Source organism: Uloborus diversus, unplaced genomic scaffold (assembly GCF_026930045.1).
Source record: "Uloborus diversus isolate 005 unplaced genomic scaffold, Udiv.v.3.1 scaffold_1179, whole genome shotgun sequence".
Taxonomy (NCBI): domain Eukaryota; kingdom Metazoa; phylum Arthropoda; class Arachnida; order Araneae; family Uloboridae; genus Uloborus; species Uloborus diversus.
In genome coordinates this window covers 1-25206 of record NW_026557853.1, presented here as the reverse complement: position 1 = coordinate 25206, position 25206 = coordinate 1, and the positions used below count along the sequence as shown (strand labels likewise).

The window sequence follows — 25206 nt, the reverse complement described above, 5'->3', positions numbered from 1 at the left end:
GTATGTGTGTGTATGTAAAGCATATTTTTGCTTTCACTGCTGGCTTAGTACAACAAATCACACTTACAGCTTCAGATATAGTGTTTGCATTTCATGGTTCGTACGGGTCATGGAAATCCTGGAAAGTCATGAAAAAAAAAATAACAGAATTTCAGACCTGGAAAAGTCATGGAAAATTGAAATTTTCATTGAAAGTCATGGAAATTTATTTCAAGTCATGGAAAAATGTCTTGGACAAAGAGAAAGGAACAGTAGCTAAAAGAGCATTAGAAATCTTGAGTGATTTAACAGTATAGCACATAAAAGCTATTGAAAGTGGAAAATTGGAACGTTCCAAAAATCAAAACTGAATTTTGAAATCTCATTGCATCCACTTCTGTCGCAGCAGCTTGCCAATTTTTTGTGATATGATTTTATTGCCTAGACATTACTTATTTTGAATTTTCTGTTATTTTCAACACTTCTTATGTTTCATATTCTGTAGTAGCAAAATTTTACGTTCTTAGTTTTGCCACGCCCACTCAAAAAAAAAAAGCAATTCAATTGCATGCAAGTTTGATTCCATCACTCGTAAGGACTTTATTATTAAATTTATCAGAGTTTATCTTAATTTGTTGAATGTTTTAGAAAATAAAGATCTTAAGTCAGGAGATAGAATACAGAAATAGAGGAATTCTAATGCTCTAAAACAATAGTTCCCAATCCCAACATATGGCACGCAAAACTAATCCATGCGACCCACTACTACGTTCAATGTCAAGAATTAAACATGTTCTGGAATTTCTGAACCTATTAATTTATATGCATTTGAAAATATGCAAATTTGTAAACAAAACAAATATACTTTTGAATCAGAAGATTGATTCATTACTGAATGTTTTTCTCAAAAAAGATCTGGTTTAAAAACATAAAAGGAACTAAACTATGTGGCTTTACTTTAAAGAACCAAAATACTGTCAAGTTACGTGGATGATTAAAGGCACTGTTGACACTAAAAGGTAACTTTTGAAGCAAATTTATTGAAACTTAGTGATGACCTTCGTCCCATTCAATATCATTCTGCCTGTTAAAAAAAAAAATCAGATATTTAAGCATCATCATATTTGTTTCACTGCATTTTTACTTTACGAAAATTTATACGATGAAGACAAATGAGAATAGTTTAGTTTCTCAAGTGTGCACTTATATTTTTTCCATTACGAGTAAGTGCTTCGATGAGGCTGTGGCATTCATATACTAGACGTTTTGCTAATGCTCATTTCAAAATATTACCAAATTTGAGATTAAATAGTGCTATTCTCTTCATGTAACGAGGTCATGAAAATTTTCATTGAAGTCATGAAAAAGTCTTGGAAAAGTCATGGAATTTTTTCATCCAAATAGAGTATGAACCCTGGCATTTGCATTCAGTGCCATAAACCCATAAGATGTGTTCTTATTAAGCAATCAATTGTTTTCCCTAAAGAAGCTTCCACATAAAAAAAAAAACACACACACTAAGATTTTGACTGTTATCCATCTGAAACCAGTGTCAGGAATGAGAATTTAATCTATAACCTATTTCATGAAAACTGACTTTAGAAATAAATACTGCCGTGGGCAGCAACTGCAAATTTTTAACTTTTTTTTCCTCATTTTTATCATTTATTGTATGTCTTTACTGTCATATGGTTTCTGCTATAAAAAAGTGCAAAAAAAAAAAAAAAAAAAAAAAAAAAACTAATTCCAACATTTTCTTATTGTTAGTTTTTTTTTTTTTTTTTTTTTTTTAAGAATCCAAAACACCTTTTTCAAATATCTCAAAAACTTATATCTGCAGACGCTGCCGTTTACCTCCCAGCAACAGAATAGAGCAACATAACACAGGGCTGTATCATTGTATACCTGACACTAGAATGATTGAAAACTACTGATTGAAAACTACTGTTACAAAAAAATATTTGTTTGAACTTTTTTGGCTCTTAATTTGGTGCTAAATTTGTGCAGTAAAATCTCGATTATCCAAGCTAATTGGGACCACCAGTTCCTCGGATGTTGGAAATCTCGGTTCATAGAAATTTTGCATAAAAACCTGTCAGGATCTCAAATTTTTAAAAAGCATTAATTAAAACACAATCGAATGTTTTTAACTTCTTTAAGTGTCTTGATACATACATAACATCTGTAGTTGGCAGGTTTTGTAATTTGTTTTATTAAAATAAAAAAAAAAAAACTTTTCTATTTAAGTTTTTTTTTTTTATTTAAAAACATTTGTAGATATTAATTTCTTAACATGAACAAACAGAACATATTTTATACAATGGATGAAAGAGCAACTTAATAGCTGAACAGTGGTACCACTATTTCCTAGAATTATAATTTTCATACTTTTTAGAAGAAGAACTCTTAAAATTTGCCAATTTTCTATGTTTATCTGCGCAGATTCACACAAAAGTTTTGAAATTGTCTGCAAAATTTTGATCTATTTTGAAGATTGAATAATTTGTAAAATTTTTTCAAAAGGATCCATAATATTTCAATTGAATTTTCTGTATTTCTATCTTGTATGAGTAACCTTATGTTTCTATGCCAAAATCAAACACAAACTTCGCCGAAAATTATTTGTTGTGTTTGAAATTAGTCCTTTTGTATCCTGTAAATATTTCAATTGCTTTGATAATTGGAAGTTATTTTGGCCTATACTACTTTCAGTCGGCTTATTATAGTTCTTATTTTAGCAATTAAAGTTTTTTTTTTTTCTTGGTTAGGGAATTGTTAGTGCCTGTTTTGTTTTTGAGAAAATATTAATTTTCAATCAATATCACTTATCTTTTATTGATTTCCAAAATAAAACATATTTCAATGCCCCCCCCCCCCCCCCCCATATTTGAATTTGATTCGGAGATGGCTCACATCTAAGAAGCAGTAAACGCATATTTTACTTTAAATTTAGTAGTATGTTTTTGCAATTAATATATTGTATGAAAGTAAAAATAAATAATATTAGAGTTGTACATTTTTTTTTTTTTTTTGAAATTTGTTTTAAAAATGCATCTTTAAACAAGAAACTAGTCCTTAAAAAGTAAAATGAACTCCTGCAAAACTCCTTACTTTGAATTTTCAAAGTAGATTATGAACCCTGTTTAAAAGGAAATATATTGTGAAATAAATATGTTTTTCAGTTTGTAAGCTTCCTGCAGGACAGACAAAATCTATTCATGGCCTATGAGCCATAGGTTAGAGATCCCTGAATTAAATGATAAAAGTGACAAATGTTGGGGAGAAAACAGTAGCCTTCTAGTTTACTTTGACTGTCCGCATGAGTTTTCTAGGCAACAAAATGAAGTATCTATATAGAGTCGGGGCAAACCTAACCTGACAGCATTGTAATAATGAGGTTAGGATCTGCATAGCCTTCTCAAGGCTGCGAGTTTGGGCATATCTTTTCAATAACTAATACTATAGGTTATCTTTTTAATAAATGTACATTGTACAATTAAACATGCATAAAATATTTACCAAAATATCTTTAAATAGAAATAGTACACAAAGTAATGTTTCTTATGAAGGCTTCCAAACCGAAAAAAATGTTTTTCTTTTCCTTTATGTCGATTGTGGTTCTCAATCATGATCAGGGGAGGAACAGAATGGAAAACTTGTTGGCTTCTAAGTTTGAAAATATGGGTGTCAAAATGAAATGGTTGGTTGGTAAATATGCCTACTGACCATTTATCTCTATTATCACTGCTGTAGTTTGGGGAGATTGTTGTTCTTCAAATTTTTTTACTGTAATAAAAAAGCAAAGTACTTGGTTTTAAACTCACTTTTATCTTGATGAGTCCTCCTGAATCCCAAGATGAGCTCCCACAAACATTTTCTTTCAACTAAAACACTGAAATTGAATGCTAATTGTTTGAATTATGTAGAAAAAGTTTAAGAAAAGCTTCATCCAGGGGTATATGAGGAAAGATTTATTATTATTTCATGCACATTTTTTTTAAAGAATTTGAAACTGAATCACCGATTTCCAACTTTTCAGGTGAATGTCCAACCAACCAACAACACCCGTCCTCAGTTGTTACAGCAGCAACAACGCACGCAGCCATTAGGGCTTCCCCCTCAAGGTGTAAACCCACTGAGCCTGGCAGCCAATCAGCCGGCCTTTTCTACCGTCGGACAGCTCATGGAAAGCTTAGGTATTGACTGAATTTTGCACTAGTCTTTGAATGGGCATAGCTGCCAAGTTTTAATTTTTTTGTGTGTAGTTTATCTTATATAATTAAAAACTGAGTGTATGTATCTATGTATGTATGTCCAAGTTACTTCTCCCGAACAACAGTGAACTGACCATCGAACCTGGTAAAGATGAATTCGTAAGCTTCCCATCTTTATGTTTGGGTACCAGTGGCGCACACAAGGGAGGGGTCCAAGGGGTCTGGACCCCTCCCATAGGGCTCTAAATCCTTGAATTACGATTCTATGTTTCTTGTACGTAGAATAATTTCAAACAAAGCAGTTCTAATAAGTGAAAAAATAAAATCCTTATGTTTAAAGATTTTTAAAAATATTGTGCATTTTTCCTACAAGGAGTTGTCTACAAGAAGCAAAATGGTGATTATAAATGAATACACTGTAATAACCATGTTTTTAGTTTTGTAATTACAAATTAAAATGAGATTCTATGAACTTGAATCCATATTTTAATTATGAGAAAAGTAAAAGCCTAAATTATTTTGCTTTCTGGTTATTTATTTAAGTATATTTCATAAATGAGGCTAATTTTTTAATTTAATAGTTTATTTTTTACTATTTTTCGTTCTCGAGAATCGATAAAATCAAGTCAATATGTTTGATGACCTATTGGGGTATGATAGGAAGATAAGGTTTCAACCTTGGACCCTCCCCTTGCAAAATTCCTGTGTGCGCCACTGTTGGGTACAGTAGGAGACCGTTATAACGCACACCTTGGGACCAGAGCTTTTGTGTTATATAGATCATTTCACAAATTTTGAAACTAATATTCAGAATATATCTATATATTAGCACTTCAGAATGAGTTTTATCTGCAATGAGTATTAAAGTACCAATATTACAATTAGTTATTCACAAATAAATGTGTTTCACAATCAAAATCCTGCAATTCTGCTAGCTTCATGGTTTGCATAATAGCTGCATTTTCAAGAGCCATCTGGTATTTTCTGTTTACTATGAGTAATAATTTTCAATTTAAAAGCTTTGAAATAAGATGGAAAGATGAAAAACTTTCAAAATTTAATTTGCCTAACCATTTTTATTTTTGCAAAGCAAAACAGAGGAATTTTTTTTAACTTCAAAACCTATTTTTTACTTCTGAAAAGTACAGGGCTCATTTTCCTCCTACTTTTCCTACTATTCCTACTTTTTCCTACTTAAGTAGGAATTGTCCTACTTTTCAGCAAAAATTCTACTTTTCCTACTTTTCAGCAAAAAATTCTTACTTCTCCTATTTTTTAGCATGATTTTCCTTTAGAATTTAACTTGAAATTCTTTCAAAAGACTTTGAAATTGATGTGATTTCAAAAAATTTGCATTCAGAAAATTAAAATTTGTTAATTGTAAATTATTTATGTATAATGTTGAATTTCACAAAGTTATACATGCTTGCAATTTCTTCTGAATTCTACTGCTTATGTTAAGAAAAAACTTTAGTTTTTAAAAAGTATATAGTAAAAAAAAATCCATCTATATAAGTACAAACTTTTGATAATTATACTTGATTATGTATGTTATTCTTTTTTTTTTTAATGTTAGTTATTATATTTAAATTTCAGTTTGAACTATCGTCAAAAAAACTGAACCCCCCCCCCCCATTTTGTTTTTGTTTTTGTTTCTGTCACATTTTTGTAAAATTCAAGAGTTTTGTAAAATAGATATAATTTTAAGTATGGAAGAATGAAGTTCAGTTAAATCAGAGAAATAAAACTTTCTTTTTGTGTCAAAAAGTTATGAATTAGAAATTTCATGTTATTTCTGACCTAAAATATTTTGTTGCATACAAAGTACTGATCAGAATTAGCTCCAACTTTTTGCTTTTTTTAAAAAATAGATATGTCTTTAGATATAGTAACATTTAAAGCACGATAAAATGCTGCTAAATGGTTATCATATACCCAGTACCTCTCTTGCCAGAAACCAAAAAAATTCCTCTTTCCTCAATCAACATTGATTTTGAAGCTGGTACTTTGCAATAAAATAATAATTCTGCAATGTTTATTATTCAATATTGTTTGAACTTTATTTTGATTGTCCTAAAAATGTTCTGAAATTTTATCTAAATTGTATCATAATTTCTTTAAACGCTCTTGCCGCTGACAATAGCTTGGCTCAGGGGGCCTCGAGTTTTAATTTTTGAATGGCAGAAATTCTGAATTTGTGGCAAATGATAAATTTTACAGGTATTAACATATAAATGTAACTTATAGTAAAATAGTAGTTTAAAAAACTTCAAAACAACTTGCTTTTGTTGCAAAAAGGAACCTTATTATCTAAAGTTTATTTTATACTTATTAGTTTATTTTGCTACAAAATCGTGTAAGCGGGGTTTTTTTTTTTTTTTAGTTTTTTAAACTATTTCTTTTTCTTTCTGTTTCTTCTTCTTTTTTTTAGTTCAACTTGTTTAACAAAAAAATATTCATTTCAACATTTTTCAAAACCTTTTTATATTCATGAAATTTGCCCCAAAAAAGTGCCTATAGGTCTCGGGCAGCATTCGAAACGCAGTCTCTTGAACTTCAAAAAGAATAATTATACTCATTAAAGCATAATAGCCGAGCTCTAAAAACATTCAACTGTGCTGATAAATTGCCTGTGAAGTAATTGTCTAACCCAGGTAATCCATCTCAGTCATCAATGTAAGTGTGCGGAAATCATATTTACTGTTTGACCACGGATTGTATGGAATTGGCAAACGTCCAGTTTAGACAAGTCTATTTGAATGAGGGAAAAAAGTAAAATTTTGATGCTCGTGTTTCTCTCATTTGAATGTGACTCTGCTTAATTCAGAGGCTTACATGCATCTGCAAAAATTGGCATTCCTAAAAACTAATAGATGCGCCCATTTCCACCTGTAAACCGGAGGTTTGCCTTTCCATGCAATCCATGGTCGGACAGTATATTACTTTGAAAATTTGAGATATATTTTAATAAAATTATTGTTCGACAATGGCCTGATCAAAAATGAAATGCCAATTGAAGGCTCATCTAAATTTTGGCATGAAATTACTTAAAAACAATTATAACTGATGTTCTAATTACCTTAGAACATTGGAACAAACATTGTCTGATGCAAAAAAATCCAAGGTTTTTATAGATATTTTCACATATATATATTTTTAATTTTTCTTCTTCACATTGTTGGATTTATGCCGAAATATTGATTAAAATTGGAATAAACTAACAATTAATAGTTAATTAATTTGATTATAGAATATTGCATTGTAATCAGGTCTGAGGCCTCATGCCAAATTTCAAAAGAATCTGATCGCAGGAGGTGGGCGAAATTTGAGTTGCAAGATTCCGGTACAAGATACATACATACACGTAAAGTTAATAAAAGTGTTTTAATAAAAAGAGACATTTGGGTATCAAAAGTTTGCATTTATGCCCCAAATTTGCGGGATAAAGAAACTTTTGGAAAACCACAGTGACCTCCCACTGGGGTACTCTTGGCTTAGCTGCACAATAGCATTTTGTGATTAAATTAATTATAGAGGATGATATCTATAACGCATAAAAAGTCTTTGAAAACATCTCAAAGTATTCATCCATTTTGAAAGTACAGCAATGTAAAAATCCAAAAAAATCAAACTTTTAAGGCTTAATATACAAACTTTTCTTGAAATTAAAATTTAAAATAGTCTTTTTTTTCCAAAATGCAACTCTTCAGAAATTAAAAAAGGAAATGTATTTATTGAAATTGCATGGATCATAATGGGGTTCATATTTAAATGTAAAAAAAAAAAAAAAGCTTTCTTTGAATATGTCACCCCTGCACCAATTTCATTGAAACCCTAAATGGTAATGTAAATTTTAGTAGAAAACTATTCATTTTACATTGAGTGACCCACAAATTCTTGAGTGAAAAAATTCTTGTTGACTTAAAAGACTTTTCTAGAAGTGTGCAGCAAAAACTGTATATTTGATTTAATGTTGCTTCTAGTGTATTGAACAAAGTCTCAAAAAAAAAAAAAAAAAAAAGAAAGAAAAGAAAAAAGGGGAGGGAGTGGGTTCTGAGAAATAGAATAGCATTTGGTTCAAGTATTTATTCTTAATCAGGGGTGTCCACCTATAGGGGTTATGGCACAGATTGTGTCGTTGATTTTTTTTTTTGGGGGGGGGGGTTTAAGGGGTATTTGTTTTTGGAAGGCTTCCTATGTAGGTTTTTTTTTTGTGGTATTTAGGGTGGTGTGCCCTTTTGCAGGGGGCACCCATGTCTTATTTGTTCTTGCTCAGTGATATAACTTTACATATTTGTTCGTAATATGTTCAAGATACTGCCTGTCAACCTGCGATACTGAATAATAATGTTTTTCATATCTAATTCTATCGGTAATACATAAACTGCTTTGAAACAATAAACTCAAACTTCCTATTACAGTGAACAAACATTATATTTCTTTTTTTTTTTTTTTATATAAATTATTTGCATGCTTTTAGCTAGCATTTTTGAAGTATTTAGTTAAATTTACATATTAGTATTTAAAAAAGAAAATTTACAATTTAAAATTAATAAAATTTTCATTTAAAAGAATAATTTTAGAGGAAATGTGACTGAGCTGTAGGATGTAGCCTTTAAAAATAATAAATTAAAATAACAAAGCCTTATGTACTAACAGCTCTAAAACGTTACAATTTTCCGGGGTGCTTATGAGTGATGTTTTATTAGAATTTTAAAAAATGATAAAATTAAGATGACAAAGCTTTATACACCAACAGCTTTAAAAAGTTGTAAGTTTTACTTATAGTTTGAAGTTTTTGCAGTCAACAATCTAATATTGCTTCTACATCAGTATTGTACACATTTTTTGATTTTATGCTTACAAATGATATTTTGGAAAAAAAAGATAAATAAAACAACACTTCAAAGAAATGTAATTTTTAATAACTCGAATAAGAAGTTGAGTTGACCTAAAAAAAAGTGTAGATCGTACTCCAGTTAAGTATAATTACGTTTGTATTTTGTTTCTTTGTTCATTTATTTATATATTTTGCATGCAAGATATGTACTGGCAAGTTAAAAATATGAAAGGAAGTTTTTCATGAAGAATATTGTTCAATTACTTTTTAATTGTTTTGAAAATTTCCTATTTTTGCATTAAAATACTGGTCCTACATTTTCCTACTTTTTGGTAAAACTGTCCTACTTTTCCTACTTTTTTGCAAAAATATCCTACTTTTCCTACTTTTTGACCTTCAAAATGCGCTATGACCCCTGAAAGTAGTGCAGTTTATAGAGAATTGCGTTATACAGATCGGCGTTATAACGGTCTTCTACTGTATTTAACATAATCCTCCGATAATAATTAGCGGAGATATCCATTAAAAACTACTAATTATGACAATTAGATTTCAACATAAAATTCCTGTTTTTCGAAGGCTTTTTTCCATTCAAATTATTATTCAGTGCTTCATCTCAACTTTCCGCAACAATGCTTTTCTTAAAATGTGTAGCAATGAATGAAATCATTGAGACAAAAGATCTGTTGCCATTTTGTTTCTCGAGTATGAACAAGTAAACGTCTGGCTTTTGTTTTAAAGCTTTTCCTGTAATCGGGGATTTGAAATGTTTACTTTTTGGTTATTTTTCCACAATCTGCCGCAAAATTTTGCTGATTTTTTTTTTTTGTTCTAGCCTGAGTGTTGAACATGCGTCACATGACATAACTTTTATTTTTGAGGTAGACCGTGCAAAGCCGGGCGACGCAGCTAGTATTATTTGAAAACTGGTCAGTTTTTATGGATTGTGCTTCTAATGCATTTTTAACGATTCTTTTTGATTAGTTTTTTCATCCAATCTTGGTAACTGTTTGCCAACTTTTGATGAATGAATTTTAATACCTGAATTTTTTAGACTAGGATGACAAGCATTAACTTATTTGTACTTTAATGATAACAACAGTATCATTTCAACTTTATTGACTGGAATATTCAACCTTTAATGGGTCAAATTGCTTAGAAATGAGACCAGGGGCTATTTTCTGTATGCATTGGATAATTTTTTCCCCATCATGAAGCAATGATCCTTTTCCACTTTTTTTAAAATTCTGAATTTTTGAAAAAAATATTCTGCATTTTTCTGTCAGTAGGTTTCAGAAATGCATGATGGGGAGCTTTCCTGGACAAGCAATAGGAACAAAAGAAAGATTAAAGCCTCTCTGTTGAGGAAAAAATAAATCTTTTGTTGAATAATACTGTTGAATAATACTCTTGTTACTAAGTTATTGATGAGTATCTTAAAAGAATATTTTGTGATGCCCTGTGTACTAAGTGATGCCTGGTGTGTACTATGTTTTGAAATTCAAAAGTTTAAGTCAGAAATTTTGATTAGGGACCATTTTTGTAAATTGGGATTTTCAGATTGTGAAGTATGGTAGGAAATACAGGGTGTTTGCAAAAAGTCCTTGACACGTATAAAAAAATTATGTAAAAGCACCCCCCCCCCCCCCCAATTGTTGCATGAATATGCGGTTTGCACAAGAATACTTCAAATGTTCACTGTTATTTTTTAGGACATCATTGTAAAAAGAAAAAAAAAGCTCCTGAGTTTTTTTTAAAGATTGATTAATGAATTTGTTGCAGCATTTTTTGTTCTCTGTTCCTGTTTTATTTTTTGTTTCCTGTTATTATCATGTTGTAACTGTTCATAATCTACCATTGGAAAAAAAACTGTTTAAAGATGGCGCTGTACTGTCACAGTAAGAAAAACAGACGTAATGTGAGGTGCTAAATCATTTTATTGAACAGAAAGCCATTCCTTTCATGACTAGAGTTGAATGTATGCACCGTTTTGGAAAATTATTTAATTTAGAATGGCAACAGCCATTCAACGCTCTCTAGCATGAACTCGAATCAAGCGGACAGTCGCCGCTGAATTATCGTCGATGAATATAGGATTTCGATGCTTTGATAATACTTATGCTCCCTGTTTTTGATATAAGTTATTTAAGTACACTGTATATACGTTCAAACTAACAGTTCTTAATTAAAATGTTTTTCTAACCTTCAATAGGCTTTTGTCGATTTTTGAATTTGATGTGGCAAGTTTAATCACTGAGCCATTTTGCTTCACCGTTTTGTTGCTCAAACCACATTTGAACAATATTCAAGTTCATCCCATGTTCCAGCCAGCATGGACTGCGGAAACAGTTAAGCCTCCTTGAGCAATTAGAATTTTCTGATCTCCAATCTGACAAAAATGAACACAAAAAAAAAAAGTAGTGAACCTGTGAAGTATTCTTTTGCAAACTGCATAATCATACGAAAATTAGTTGCTTTTCTATGAATTTCCAAAATGCATCAGGGACCTACTGAACACCCTGTGGTTTTTTTCTAGAAAGCAATGTAGCTCTAAAATTTTATTTTGAAAATGATTGACTTTTGTCGTTCTTTCTTTACAATAATGCTACTTGGACGATGCTTGTCCGTTAAATTTAGGTAATATTTAAACTGATATAGAGAATATTTTATTTAAAAATAATTCTTTTTTCATATACATTATGTACAAATGCCGCTTCTTGGCTAACAAACAAGTGAAGAGAATATAATTGAAGCTTTGATTGCATTAAATTAAGGTAGTTAATACAAAATCATAGTCCTTGGACGTTATAAAGAGTAAATGAAAAAGTTACTTTCCGGTGATTCCAGTCCGTGGTATGAAGAATACTGTTGAGGTTGACTTTTCCCGAACTAAAATAGAAGGGCCGGTTCTGCTGCAGTGACCTTTGGATAATGCGTTTATAGCGGCTTACGAAAGACCTCGAAACAGTTCTCTCGACTACTGACCAATGTATAAACGAACTGATGACGACCACACATACCGCAACTCGCACTTTTATCCAGTTCACGGCGTATGACGTTTAACCTCCTCATTTGCATTTCGGGGCGGAGACTCTCCACTACTGTATTCTGCTATTGTGTTTACTGTTGTTTTCTTGCCCTAATGTCTTAAATTTAGGTATTTTTGCCTTATAACAGAGTTTGAAAGTGAAGTTTTTCATATGATGCAAGGTTCTGATTGCTAATTAAGTTTGAATTGTAATTGCTGTTCAGATTCAAACTGAAGTATTTTATCCTTTCATTTGAGAAATCGCCATTTCTTTAGCCCTAGATATAAATATAGCTGAATGTATTGTCAACACCATACTGAACTGACAATCGAACAAAAAATCGAGAATTCCGCTTTTCAAATTCGATGGCTTGCCATAGTTTTTAATAAGGACTATCTACTGTTTGTAACTACTTCAAACGATAGATTTACACTTAAAATTACCTCTAAAAATTAAAATATTGAAAATATTTAAACAGGTCAATATATTTTAACCATGATTTGCTTTTGTTGTGTTTTGATCAGTTTATTGTATAAAATTAATTTTCCTAACTCACCTTTATGTTTAGTGAACAACTACACAAAAATAAAACTTTAAAATTATCGGCAATGTGAATCCGTTTTTTCTTCTAATTTCAAGATCCAAACTTGAAATCTATTATTCTGTTCTAATCTCAAGAGCTTGGAACAGTCACTGAGACTTATTATTTTAAGAGATTAGCAAACATGTCACTGCTGCTACTATAGTTATTGATACGAATGTAAGGCATACCCTATCTTTAATTGTAAAACCATTTTCACACCACTATTATGATAACTTTAACAAACTGGTGGACCTTTGCTTACTTTTGTTTCATAATATTTATTTTCTGTTGTTTTATAAAGGTCAACAACAGCAACGGTTGAATATTCAGCAAAATAATCAACATAATTGGATTCAAGAAGTGGATTACGGAGAGGTGATAGATGGCAAAAGTGAGTGAATGTTACTGTCTAAGAGTAATGCTTTATTAAGTTATTTGTGAAGCAATTTCTGTTACTTTTACGTTTTAACTCCATGTTGGCTCTTATGTGGATTTTAGCTTTGAAAAATATTCATGACATTCACACGTTTTTGATAGACGGCATTTGTTTTTTTATCTCGGCATTCTAAATCAGAGGATATAGTGCTCTTAAACATTGAAAAGGAAACCTGTTCTTTTGACCCGCTTTTTCTTTGGTACTTTAAATATTTAGAACAGAGTGTCTACCCACTTGAGAAAACTCGAAGAAATTTTGATTCTTGAGAAACATTTTTTTTTTCTTTTCTTCACTAGAGCATTATGTAACATTTATGTAACATTTCAGCTAAACAATATCAATTGCTTTTTTATAATTTACGTTTTTTCTATATCAACAAAAAGCATAGAAATTGGGTATGCAAGCTTTTTTTTTTTTTTTCAAAAATATAAGCATCTTTTAAATTTTTTTTGATTTTATGTAGTATCTAGACACATTTGCATTTTTATTTTATTTTAAAAAACATTTTTCTTTACTCTCTACTAGGTTATGATCATTGATATGATTGTATTATGGTTATGATTGTATGATTCATTGATTGTTTTTTTTTAATCTGCTACTAATATTTTGGTTTTTAATTACTCCTATCAGTAGTTTTATATTTTTGATGGCTTGTATTTAAGAACTAGAAATGTGAAAAATAAACTTAAAAAAATGAAATAATATGTAAAAAGATAAAGCAGTTAGAAATATTACATTTCGAATAATATTGTGTTTTTTAATGATTTTTAAAACACATCAATAGTTTGATGACTGGAAAAATTTATATTATCGGTATAGAAAAGTCAAAGGGAATTTGAAGGCAGATCTGGAACAAATACCCTGTTAAAAATATGCTTTTTTTTTTTGTGGGAAGTACTTAGGTTTTTGATTTGTAAAATTTGTTGGTTTAAAATCCATTCAATCAAAGGGGTTTTTATCAGGGTTGCCACGCACTTAGAAAACATGGAAAACCTGGAAATGTCAGGGTGTATCACAAATTGTTGAAATTTCTGGGAATGTCGGGGAATTCCTTCCATCTGATCGGGGAAACTACTGCACCATTCTCACGAAAATGCAGCAGTCTGTTAAATGTTGTATTTTGGATATGCGAATTTTCCTGATAGTTGAGAGAGGGTGACGAGAAGTGACATCACGTAGTTATTATAACAATATGTTTATAAAAATGACATGTGACAAGAGGAGGAGTAAGATGAAGTGTGACACTTTGTGACAAAGGGGGTAGGGGTCAAAGATGTTGAAAAAAATGCGACAACATTTAAGGACAGCCTATTAGTATGTACTCCTTCAAATCCTCATTTTACTCCTTCAAAACTCCTTTATTTAATTTCTGAAATTGAGTACAAACCCTGTAAGCTAATGAGACATGTTTCCTTTACGTTGGAGCTATAGCTTTCAAAATGTACGATTTGTTTCATCATTGCTGTATTAATAGAACAAAAATATTAGCTTATTCATAAGCAAATTACCAGAGGTAGACTTTGAATGTCCCTCTCATGACGCATGTAAATAAATTTTATTTTGAATGACAAAATTGTTTAATAAAAATATAATTGTGTCAGAAGTATCTTTGTATTAAATGTAAAGATTAAAAAAATTGCTTACCACCGTTTCATTAACATACACTGGTGTAAGAAATTAAGAGAATTTTCAGATATGGTCAATTATCTCCTGAACTACTGGGCCAATTTTAATGAAATTTAGTATGTACATACATTGAAGCAATGCAAAACAAATAACCGTCCAAGATTTAAAATACACACGCATGATCATAAATAACACTCATTAGAGTTAGATGGTACAGGGGTGATTGTGCTCCGGTTATTTTACCGAATTTCCGGTATTTTCTTGTGTATTTCTGGTATTTTTAGGTCCGAAAATACCGGAATTACGTTTTTTTTTTTGTTATGCTTTTATCTCCCTACCTGCGCAATTTTTTTATTATATAATACTCATCAAATATACCTGCAAGAGCCTTAAGATAAACACCTATCCCTTAAGATGGACAAATGTCAAGATAATTTATAACACCAGCTCAAAAGTAACTTTGTAACCCATTAAAAATTTAATCAAATGTACCCACAATATTTTGACTCAGAACTATTTAATACTATGGCAAAGGTGCACTTAAGTAATAGGGGTCAAAGATTCCCCCCCCCCCTTCCCCTCGTTCTTGCTTTGAAACTTTCAGGTATTTTTTGATGAACTCACAATCACCCCTGATGGTATGAAAACAGCGGTTGCAAAATTGTACAACAAAATGGGTTTAATGGGGATATGGCCCCCTCTAACAAACAAGGAGTCACACTGCGAGTCCTATATGTCTGTTACAGAAGATCATATCCCCTACTAACCCAATTTTTTTTGTTCAATTTTGCAACCGCTGTTTTATGCCATCAGACTATAACGAGCGTTTTTTATGACCATGCATGTGTATTTTAAATTTTAGATGGCTATTTGGTTTGTATTGTTTTAATGTATATACATACCAAATTTCATTGAAATAGGTCCAGTAGTTCTGGAAATAATTGACCAACTCTGAAAATTCTCTTAATTTCTTACACCAGTGTATGAAGATATAGGATGAAATGTTAATGAAATTTAAGCGTATTTTTGTCCCGCGCGTGACGGTGGAATGGCCCCGTAAATTAATAACCATCTCACGTTATCTCTTGTCCGGTTTCTTTCCAGTGTCGAGAATGAACCAGCTGGGCAGACGCCAGCACTCTCCCCCTCGCAGAGAAAGGGATCTGAGGCGAGAGCGGTACAGGGACCGGTACTCTCCCCCTCCCCCGAGGAAGAGATCTCGCTCCCCGCCCCCCAGGCGACCCAGCAGGAGCCCACCCCCCAGGAGGAGGCCCAGGATCATTCCGAGATACACCGTTCAGATACCCAAGATTTCTTTGGATTTGTAAGTTTTGAGGGTTTCCTTTGCGATATCTTTAAAATGCCGAGGCGGGTTCATTATATAAACCCATAGACTAATAATAAGAGTAGACCGAGCTTTCTCATTCTTGCTTATGAAGAAAATTGGTTCATAGATGTATCATGTGACTAGTGGAAGGGCTTGGCGAAGACTTTGGCAGCATGGTTGCTAGATGGCAGCATTATCTATAGTTTGGCACTCGACATGTATTTTAAGACGTAATGTGTTTTGATTAAAAAAAAAACTTCAAGGTGCAGAGATTGAACTGTTTTTCCTTTAGTTATGCATTATTTTGACATTAGTAATAGTTTTTGATCAGTTTTCGGTAACTTTTATTTCATTTGGAGCTGTCAGCGTTGGCGTGAACGAAATGGCGTAAACGTTTTGCGTTAACGCAAAAATGTACTAATCGGTATCTTAAATTGAAACTGTAGGTAAAAATCTTACCGTTTGCTGATTCCTCTTGGTCGCTTGCATCTTTTATTGCTTAGAGAGATTTTGAAATTGACTAAAGAAAATGCACAATACTATCTAAACGAAAAACTCACTATATTAACAAAATATTTACAACTTAGAATAACAAATTTACAAATTGGACTCCATAAAAGATCATTCTTCCGTGTTCCATCAATTCTATTTATTTCATTTCTCGCTGGCGTTGATCGTCTGCTACGATTAACGCCCGCTGTTGCTAGGATATCCACCAGTCACATGGTTTGGTTTATGAGCAGCAAAAGGGTTGCCATAGCTTGGTCTACTCTTATTATTAGTCTATGTATAAACCCAATTTCTTAAAATAAATGCAGATATATGTTGCATATGAATGCCTCAGTTGCCAAATCAATTAACTCCACTTTTTAAAAAAATCCTCATTTTTGCTTTAATAGCGCTTAATCAATATGCTTAGCATGGGAATTTGTATTAAAATTTTGGTTCAGTTCATTTCTGACCATGTGATGGCAGAAAATGTAACACGAGATCCTATTTACTTCCATGGATAACACCATCTTCTTCTTCACTTTTCTCTACTCTTTGTTTTATGAAGTTAATCGATTTGGCAAGTGAAGCATCCATATGTCACTCAAAAGCCTTTTTGTCAAAAAAAAACACTGTGGGGTTTTTTCGTAGACCCGCCCATAATATCTGTAGCTGGTTTTCTTGCAGCTTATTTAAAATGCCAACCCTGCTATTAAATTTTTCAGTCATGTTTTCATTTTTAAATTGGTAGAACTGATGCCATGACTTGCAGGTTTTTCTGCATATTTGTTGTGTTGACCTGACTCATATTCAAAAACATTAAGGGCATTCGATCAAAACATAGCAGCATGAGTAAGTTTTTTGAATCAAAGTGTACTCTTCATTAGGTTAAACTACATGATAAGTATTTTGTTCCAATTTAGTGCAAAAATACTTTCATTCTAATGAATTTAAATTCAAATTAAAGTAAACTCCCGATTATCGGCGATCGGATTATCCACGGTTCGGATTATCTGCAGGTCTTCACAATTTATTTCATTAATTTTTTTAAGTCATTAAATGTTTTTTAAACTTCTAATTGTGTTTCTGTTCGTTTTTAGCTTTTACATGCATATCTATTTTTACATTCAATGTTAGTAGCTGCAATGTAGCAATGTTTTTAGCTATAACTTAAATGTATGTTTGAGTTTTATTCATATTTTTTAGCTATTGTATACAGCAGAATTGTTTTTTACCCATTGTTCGGATTATCCGCGGTTTTCGCTTATCCGCTGTTACCGTACTAGCCTATTCCACGGATAATCGGAAGTTTACTGTATTTCATTTTGTTTGTTTCCTCCAGGAAAATCGGCAATGTGATGGAGCTGCGCAAGAGATACTCCAACCTCTACATCCCCTCCGATTTCTGCGGCGTCAACTTCCTGTGGCAGGAAGCCTTCCCTCCCCATCGGCCCTTCTCCATGGACCACCCCTGCACTTTCCACATCATCGGGAAAGACGCTGAGCCCGTCTTTGAAAACGACGCTGTCCTGGATGCTCCGGATGCAGATTATTCTTATAGTGCAAAAGTAGGTATTGATTGCAGCATTTGCTTGTTACAAAAAGAGGTAAATTATTTTCCAAAAGTATTGGCAACCTTAATTTGCATTAATTTTTTCTCATTCGTTCTTTCCGTCTTGCAACAAGATCACCTCAGCAGAATATGCAAATTGCTAGTAGCAGGCCCGGCTCTTGAGGTAGGCGGCCGCCTAGGGCCGCAGATTTTAGGGGTGGCAAATTTCGAAATTGAAACTTTTTTTTTTTAAGTATAAATGTCTGTTTCAGCATCATGAAATTCACTGCTTCAACGCTAAAAAATAATAATAATTTAGAGTGTACCAGTGTTGTTTTGAATATGCAAAACATAGTTTGGAATTTAACAAAAAATTCAATTTTGTTTTAGAGGCGGCAATTTGTGTGATTTAAATGCTTTTTGAAAATATTAACTATGAACATGATTATATTATTTTATTTTAATGAAATATGTCTGTTTCAGAGCCATAAGTTACATTACTTCAATTTCAAAAAAGATAATTTAAAATTTGTACCTGTGCTTGGATATGTAAAACCCAATTCGGAATTTAACTCACCTTAATTTTAAGCACTTTACAATTATTTTTATTTTAATAATATAATATTTTTTAATATCACTATTATTCTATGGGGGGGGGGGCAGAACTACTAGAGCCCAACCCTGGCCAGTAGCATTTAAGCTCCCGACACTTTGCCTCGCTCTCATCCCTCTCAATTTCAACCCAAGTCAGACTTGGTTGTTTTTCGGCAGCTCGGTCGAGTCTGTCCGTTTTTGCCGATAGCTTCGGCTTACTGCTCTTGACTTGAATGTCATAGCTCTGTATGTTTAACGTTTCATACTTTGACTTAGAATGTTTGCTTCAGAAGTCATTTTAAGTATAATGAGATTAATATTGTAAAGAGTATATTCTCAATATTTTGTTTAACATGTCATTGTATATATCATAGCCATAATAAACAAGTTACCTTTAACTTTGGCTCTTCTTGATGTTGCACAAGATAAATATGGTTTTTTCAAGAAGTATCACACGTCCTGGTTGAGCTTCCACTTAAAAGTTAATAAGTTGAGCTCTTATAAAAGCTCTCAGCTTAACATTTCTGAGAGAGTTATCTGGGAAAACCACACAAGTGTGGGAGACTAGAGATGGAAGCTGTTAGAATAGAGTGGATTTTTTTTTTTTTTTTTTTTTCAGAAGGAGTTTAATTCTGCTGGAGAAAAATGAAAACTTTTATATTTCTGTCGTAAAATAAAGTATTCAGAAATTTACAAACTTTATATCAATGTCTTTTTGCTTAGAAATTTTTTGTGTTCAATATCTTACATGAAAACACTAGAGTTGACAATGCAAGTTGTAAGATTATTCAATTTCCCTGTACACGAAAGTATTATTTTTTGCTTCTCTTGCTAAAATTGCTTTATTTAGACATAGGATAAAATCAGTGAATAGTTTTTATTGCTGCAGAAGTTTTAGTAAAAACATAAATGTAATTCTGTTTAGTGAGATTGTATTAAGTATGTGCTGTGCACACTGCACACATGTTTATATAAATGCATGTGACTTGAAAATCTCAGTTTAAAAAAAAGAGAGGTAATAAAAAAATATCAAAAAATTCATTGCTTTATTTTAAAAAATCAGTTTATTCAAAATAAAAGGTTGAAACACAAGAAAAACGTTTTGGTGTTTTGAACAAAGAAAGCTACATGCTAATTTTAAATAGATTTTAAAAATTTGCATATATTTCCATAAAAAAGAAATGATTATATGGATTGCACATATATTTTTGATTATTTAGCATTTTATAAATTTTCTATTAAAACATAACTAGAAAACTGCATTTTAATTGCAGAAAATAATTTTCTCCAGAAAAAACAGTAGGGAGTCTTGTTGTTGCTCTGAGGCAGCAATACTGCTGTGCTAAGCACCAAAGTCTTACCTGGCCTTTTTATCGAAATTGAGTTACAGTCAACAGGTAGTTCTTTGTCCCATATTTCACCTACATACCATGTTTTATGGTCATTTGTCAATGGGAAATATTTTTTAAAATTTTTTAAAAAAGTTGCATGTGGAATCAAATACATGGAGCCACACAACTTTGAATGACAATTTCTCAATTTGAACTCAGCTGCAGATACTATTTTTGTGCTTAGCATGCCAGAAAAGGGCATTTACAGAAATGAGATTTTTCCGGCTTTTGCCGGAATTCTGGCTTTTTCTGTTGGCTTTTTAAACCTTTCCTCCTTTTCCTCCTTTTTTTTACCTCTTTCAAGCATAATTTTTCTCAAAAATCGGAAAAAAATATGATTTTTTAAAAAAATTTCGATCCCCGATTTCTTAATCTTTCAATTTTATTCTCCTCGAATTTTCATCCTCCGCGATATTTGCCAAAAACGTATGTTTTGAAATCATGCCAACAACGTCAGACACGTGCTGCGCCGAAAGTTGCACACCTCGTTTGAGATTTCAATCTTTTGGCATCCTGCAAGTATTTCAATTAATTTTAATGTTGAGTGGTTTTTTACTAGGTGCTAACTTATATCTGCTTATTTTATTCATCATTTTCAATAATATTTTTATTACTTTAATTTATTTTAGAAAAAAATGCAAAAGTTAATCAAAAAATGTGGCTTAACACCCACAGCCTCGAATTTTATTGAAACTTGGCATGCTTACTTTTTTGTGTATTGTATTGTGAAAGTGTTAAAAATATTTATTGTGAATCTCAAACGGTTTAGGCTTTACAGTCTGTTAAAAGTTTTGTGATTTCATAAGGCAGCTGCAAATTGTTCTTTTGATTCTGAAATCGTATTAGGAAGTTTTAAAAACAAATTTTGGGTTCCAATGCAAGGAAAAAGATAACCAATTGTTTATATACATATATATTTATTTATTTTCAATTCTCACTAAGAAAAGTATGTTCTACCACATAAAGAAATTTTAGATTTTTCTCACTATTTTAAATTTTTAGTTTACAAACAGACTTTATTTTAAAATCTATGTTCTCACTCGTATAAAACTATAAACTCATGTGCTTTTAATGAAAAAAAATTTATTTTTCTCTAAAAAAATATAAAAAGTTGACAAACTTGTGTTGCAGCCAAGATTGATCTCCGACTTCCCCAATCCTTTGTTCAAGAACTCAGGGGTTAGAAATTGTTGCCTCTTTTACAAAATTTAGATTTATTTAGGATTAAATACTCTTGCAAAAAATGGTGCAATGCAGCAAATTGTACAAAATTATTACTTACCTTTAAAACTGGTAAGCCATTTTTTGTTGAATTTTTGAATATCATGGCTTCCAGGTTTTATTTTGATGCAGTTTTGGATATCATCCCTTCCACGAATTTTTTTTGGATATCATCCCTTTTACGAAATTTTTTTAGATTTCCTCCTTTTTACTCTCTGAACACTCTCATCCCTGCATTTAAAATGAACAAAATGGTTTGCTCAAGTAATGATAAACTTATGTGTGATTGTCTAAGCAAGACATTTGGATGCCTCACTTGCCAAATTGACTAACTCCATAAAACAAAAAGTGGAGAAAAGTGATGAAGATAGTGTTACCCATAGAAGTAAATATGCCCTCGTGTTACGTTTTCTGTCATCATATGGTCAGAAATGTATTAAACCAAATTTTTACTATAAGTTCACATGCTAAGCATTGATAAAGCACTATTAAAGCAGAAAAGAGAATTTTTTTTAAAAAGTGGAGTTAATCGATTTGGCAGTTTAGGCATCCATTTGTTCACTGCCCTTTTTAAATGATTACTTTAATAAAATATATGAGCTGTCAAATACAATACGAAGTGCCCATTTTCTTGCCAAATGCCCATTTAATGATTCCCCATCCTTCCCAGGTGATGCTGATGTCCTCTCCCGCCCTGGGTGAGATCTTCCACAAGTCCTGCTCCCTGGCCGAGGACGGGGAGGACTCCAGGGAGAACCACGTGCACCCTGCCCGCCTCCTCCAGTTCCTGGTGGGCCTCAGGGGCAAGAACGAGACGGTGGCCTTAGGGGGCCCCTGGTCCCCCTCCCTGGATGGCCCCGACCCGGACAAGGACCCCTCCACCCTGGTGAGGACCGCCATCAGGACATGCAGGGCGCTGACGGGCATCGACCTGGGCAAGTGTATACAGTGGTGAGTGGCTGTCCTTTTGGGGTGTGGTTATTATTGGATTGTGTCAGATGATTTTTAAGAGGGAGTGGTCAGGTTGGTGTTCTCCCAAAACTAGCACAAATCATGTCCAGCACTTGTGATTTTTTTTATCAATATCTACCACCCATTAACAATGTTTTTTTTTCTAAGTGCTTCTCCATTCGTTTCTTAATCAAGGGTCCATGGCCGGTGCTTGAGTCTTTTGTAAAGGGTTTAACAGTACAGTAAAACTTGTAAATTTTACCGCTTTTTTTAGGCAAAGAATTAGATCTATATCATATATTTCAACCTCTATAAGTGAACCACTTGTTTAAGTTGACCACTAAAGTAGTGCACTACTAGTGGTCAACTTACACAGGCTTCACTGTATGTGGCTTTGGGATGAGAAGGAGAGCATACGAGGTGTCTCAACTTCAAAACATTATGAATTGAAATGTTATTTTTAAGATTGTGCCAAAGTCCACAACCATGTAAAATATCAGTTAAATATCTTTTGTTTAAAAATAATTATATAGCAGTTCAGCTTGATGGAAAAAAAAGAAAAAAAAATGTTGAAGATTTTTTTATATTTTTTTATTTTTTATCATTTTCTGTGATTTATAGTGTTCACTCTGTTACAACATTTCCAGAACAAAATAAGCAATAGCATTGAATCCGGCAGTATTTTTTAAAAAGTCTTAAATAGTCCTTGCTCATTTACTCACTTCGACTTCTACGATCAACAAATAAAATGAATCTTTTTTCTTTTTTTTCTTGGTAATAAATTTGAATTGTTGAATATCTACTCTTATATTTGCAGTAATGATTTTTAAAAAATGTTTCTTGAAATTGTAAACAGAATTGCTATTTTTGAATCATTTTTCATTTTGTGTTACGTCTAAAATAGATTTTTTCAGACTCAGTTGTCCACTCTCTTGCACTCCATGAATTGCAAAGTGACAAAATATTTTTAAGCCCTTCATAAATGACAGATGTACAAGCCATTGATACTTAATTTTCCTAAATAATTGAAATATCAATTTAAAAAAAGACAATGGGTGGTAACTGTCAAAGTTGATTTTTGAAAAATCAGAAGTGTCAACATAATTTGTACTGTTTTCGTAAGAGTGACCTGTCAATGTTTTAAAAATGTAGTCAGATTGTTTAAGACTTGAAGGTAATATATTTGCTGTGCTAGATTTTTCATAGATTCTGAGTACACTATTTCCTTCTTTCATTGTTAACTGCTCTTTACTTTCAGCTATCTTCATTAATGTGCTTGTTTAAATTTTAGGTCCATTGCATTTTTTATGAGATTAAATTTTTCAGAGAGCTTCTACAGCTCTCGTGTAAATTTATTCGACCATAAGCTAAAAATTTTTAGGACCAGTTTTGTCGTTTATTATTTCTATTTAAAGCTACTTATGTAATTTGGTTTTATTTTATTGCTATTTTTTAGATAGAAAAGTAAAAATATTAATTTTTCTTTTTGTTTAAATATTTCATGAACTAAAAGCCCCTAACTTTTTTTTTCCCATAAACGTTTTATAATTCTTTTTACATATCCCCCAACTATAATAGCAATGTTTTCCCTACCTCTTCACTATATGTGGATGTGCATTGTTATCTATCTGTTTTTAGACTTCTTCATAGCCATCATAAGTATTTTCTAATTCGGACTCCATCATAAACTTTAGCTCCCCCCCCCCCCACCCCTTCTCTTTTCGTAACATCCCTCCCACTTCTTGTTGCCCCTCCCCCCCTCTGCAAGTGGCGATGTTCGAACGACAGCTCTGGATTTCGTGTCGGCGTAAGTTCGTCGAGATAATTCGACGGTGGTTGGTGTTATTGCAATGGAGTTGCCGACGATGTAATCCTTTTAGCTGAAGATAAATATTTGCTGATTATTTCAAATCATAAAGATCCCAAAACCATTGTCTATGCATTTTTTAATGTTCATTGCTTTCTTATTGCATGCGTGATTTTATTAATCTCTAAGTGTCTGCGTTAATATATTTCTTCCCTTTAGTATCCCTAAGATTGGTTAATAATAAAAATCCTGGAGCACAAGAAGATGATACTTCATGTTTATAATAAAAGTAACCACCCGAGAATATGTGGGGTATGTGCTCTTTAAATCTCTGGCCCCTTAAGACCTTAGATCGGTTGCCAGTTTATCATAAATGTAGGTCGCTGTGGAAAATTTCCTTCCATTTCAACCACCCATCCAAACTAAGGAACTGGAAAAGACGCCCTCTATTGACGAGTAAGCCAGTTATTGTAAATATGTGTTTGGGACAATGATGGCCTACCAACAAAATGCCCTTTTGCAAATCACTATCAGTTTCGTGAAATTGAAAGTAACGACCATAGTGGCATTAAACCTAAGAAATGCAAAGGGTGTTTTGTCTCCAAAATAGGAAATATTTAAAATGAAATAAAGTGAAGAAAGCTGTGAGATGCATGGTCTAAACAAATTTTGTATCCAATTTTCTTGACTAATATAAAAGTAAATGTGAACCAAATTGTGAAGTATTTGATAAAACTAGTAATCAACAAACCAGAAGAAAGGGAAAAAATTAAGTTAAAGTCAGAAGAAAAAAAACCAAAACACATACACACACGCAAAAAAAGGGGGGCGGAATCAAAATGACTGCCAAAAGGGAAAAAAAACTAAGCCTTAGATTTTTATTCCTTAAAAAATAACTACAGAACTTCTGAATTGTGTAAAAATTTCATCCCATCTAAAACGAGAAACACACAAACCTTTATACATTGCGAAAATTTTAAATAGACAAGGAATTTTGATGAAAATTCAGAAATTTAGGTGAACATTTAGCTTTAAGTTAGAACAAAAAGAGAACAAAATCAAATTATTAAAAAAAGTTTTTTGTGTGCACATCTTTGGCACATTTCCCAAGTTTAATTCATCTACTTGAACGATAATTTCAGAAAGGGCGTAAGTCCAATGGATTCC

The 25206-nt window shown here is 32.1% G+C and overlaps 1 protein-coding gene across 1 annotated transcript in view; it reads left to right on the top strand.

Moving 5' to 3' along the window:
- The window catches only part of LOC129232350 (cell division cycle and apoptosis regulator protein 1-like), a gene marked incomplete at its 3' end in the record, with an annotated part of 42395 nt that extends 20163 nt beyond the window's left edge, over positions 1–22232 (top strand). The window contains exons 7-11 of the mRNA XM_054866499.1: positions 4019–4175; positions 12947–13036; positions 15812–16031; positions 17866–18091; positions 21952–22232. Coding sequence (XP_054722474.1) covers positions 4019–4175; positions 12947–13036; positions 15812–16031; positions 17866–18091; positions 21952–22232 — 974 coding nt within the window. The remainder of the gene's footprint in view (positions 1–4018; positions 4176–12946; positions 13037–15811; positions 16032–17865; positions 18092–21951) is intronic.
- Positions 22233–25206: the final 2974 nt, after the last annotated feature.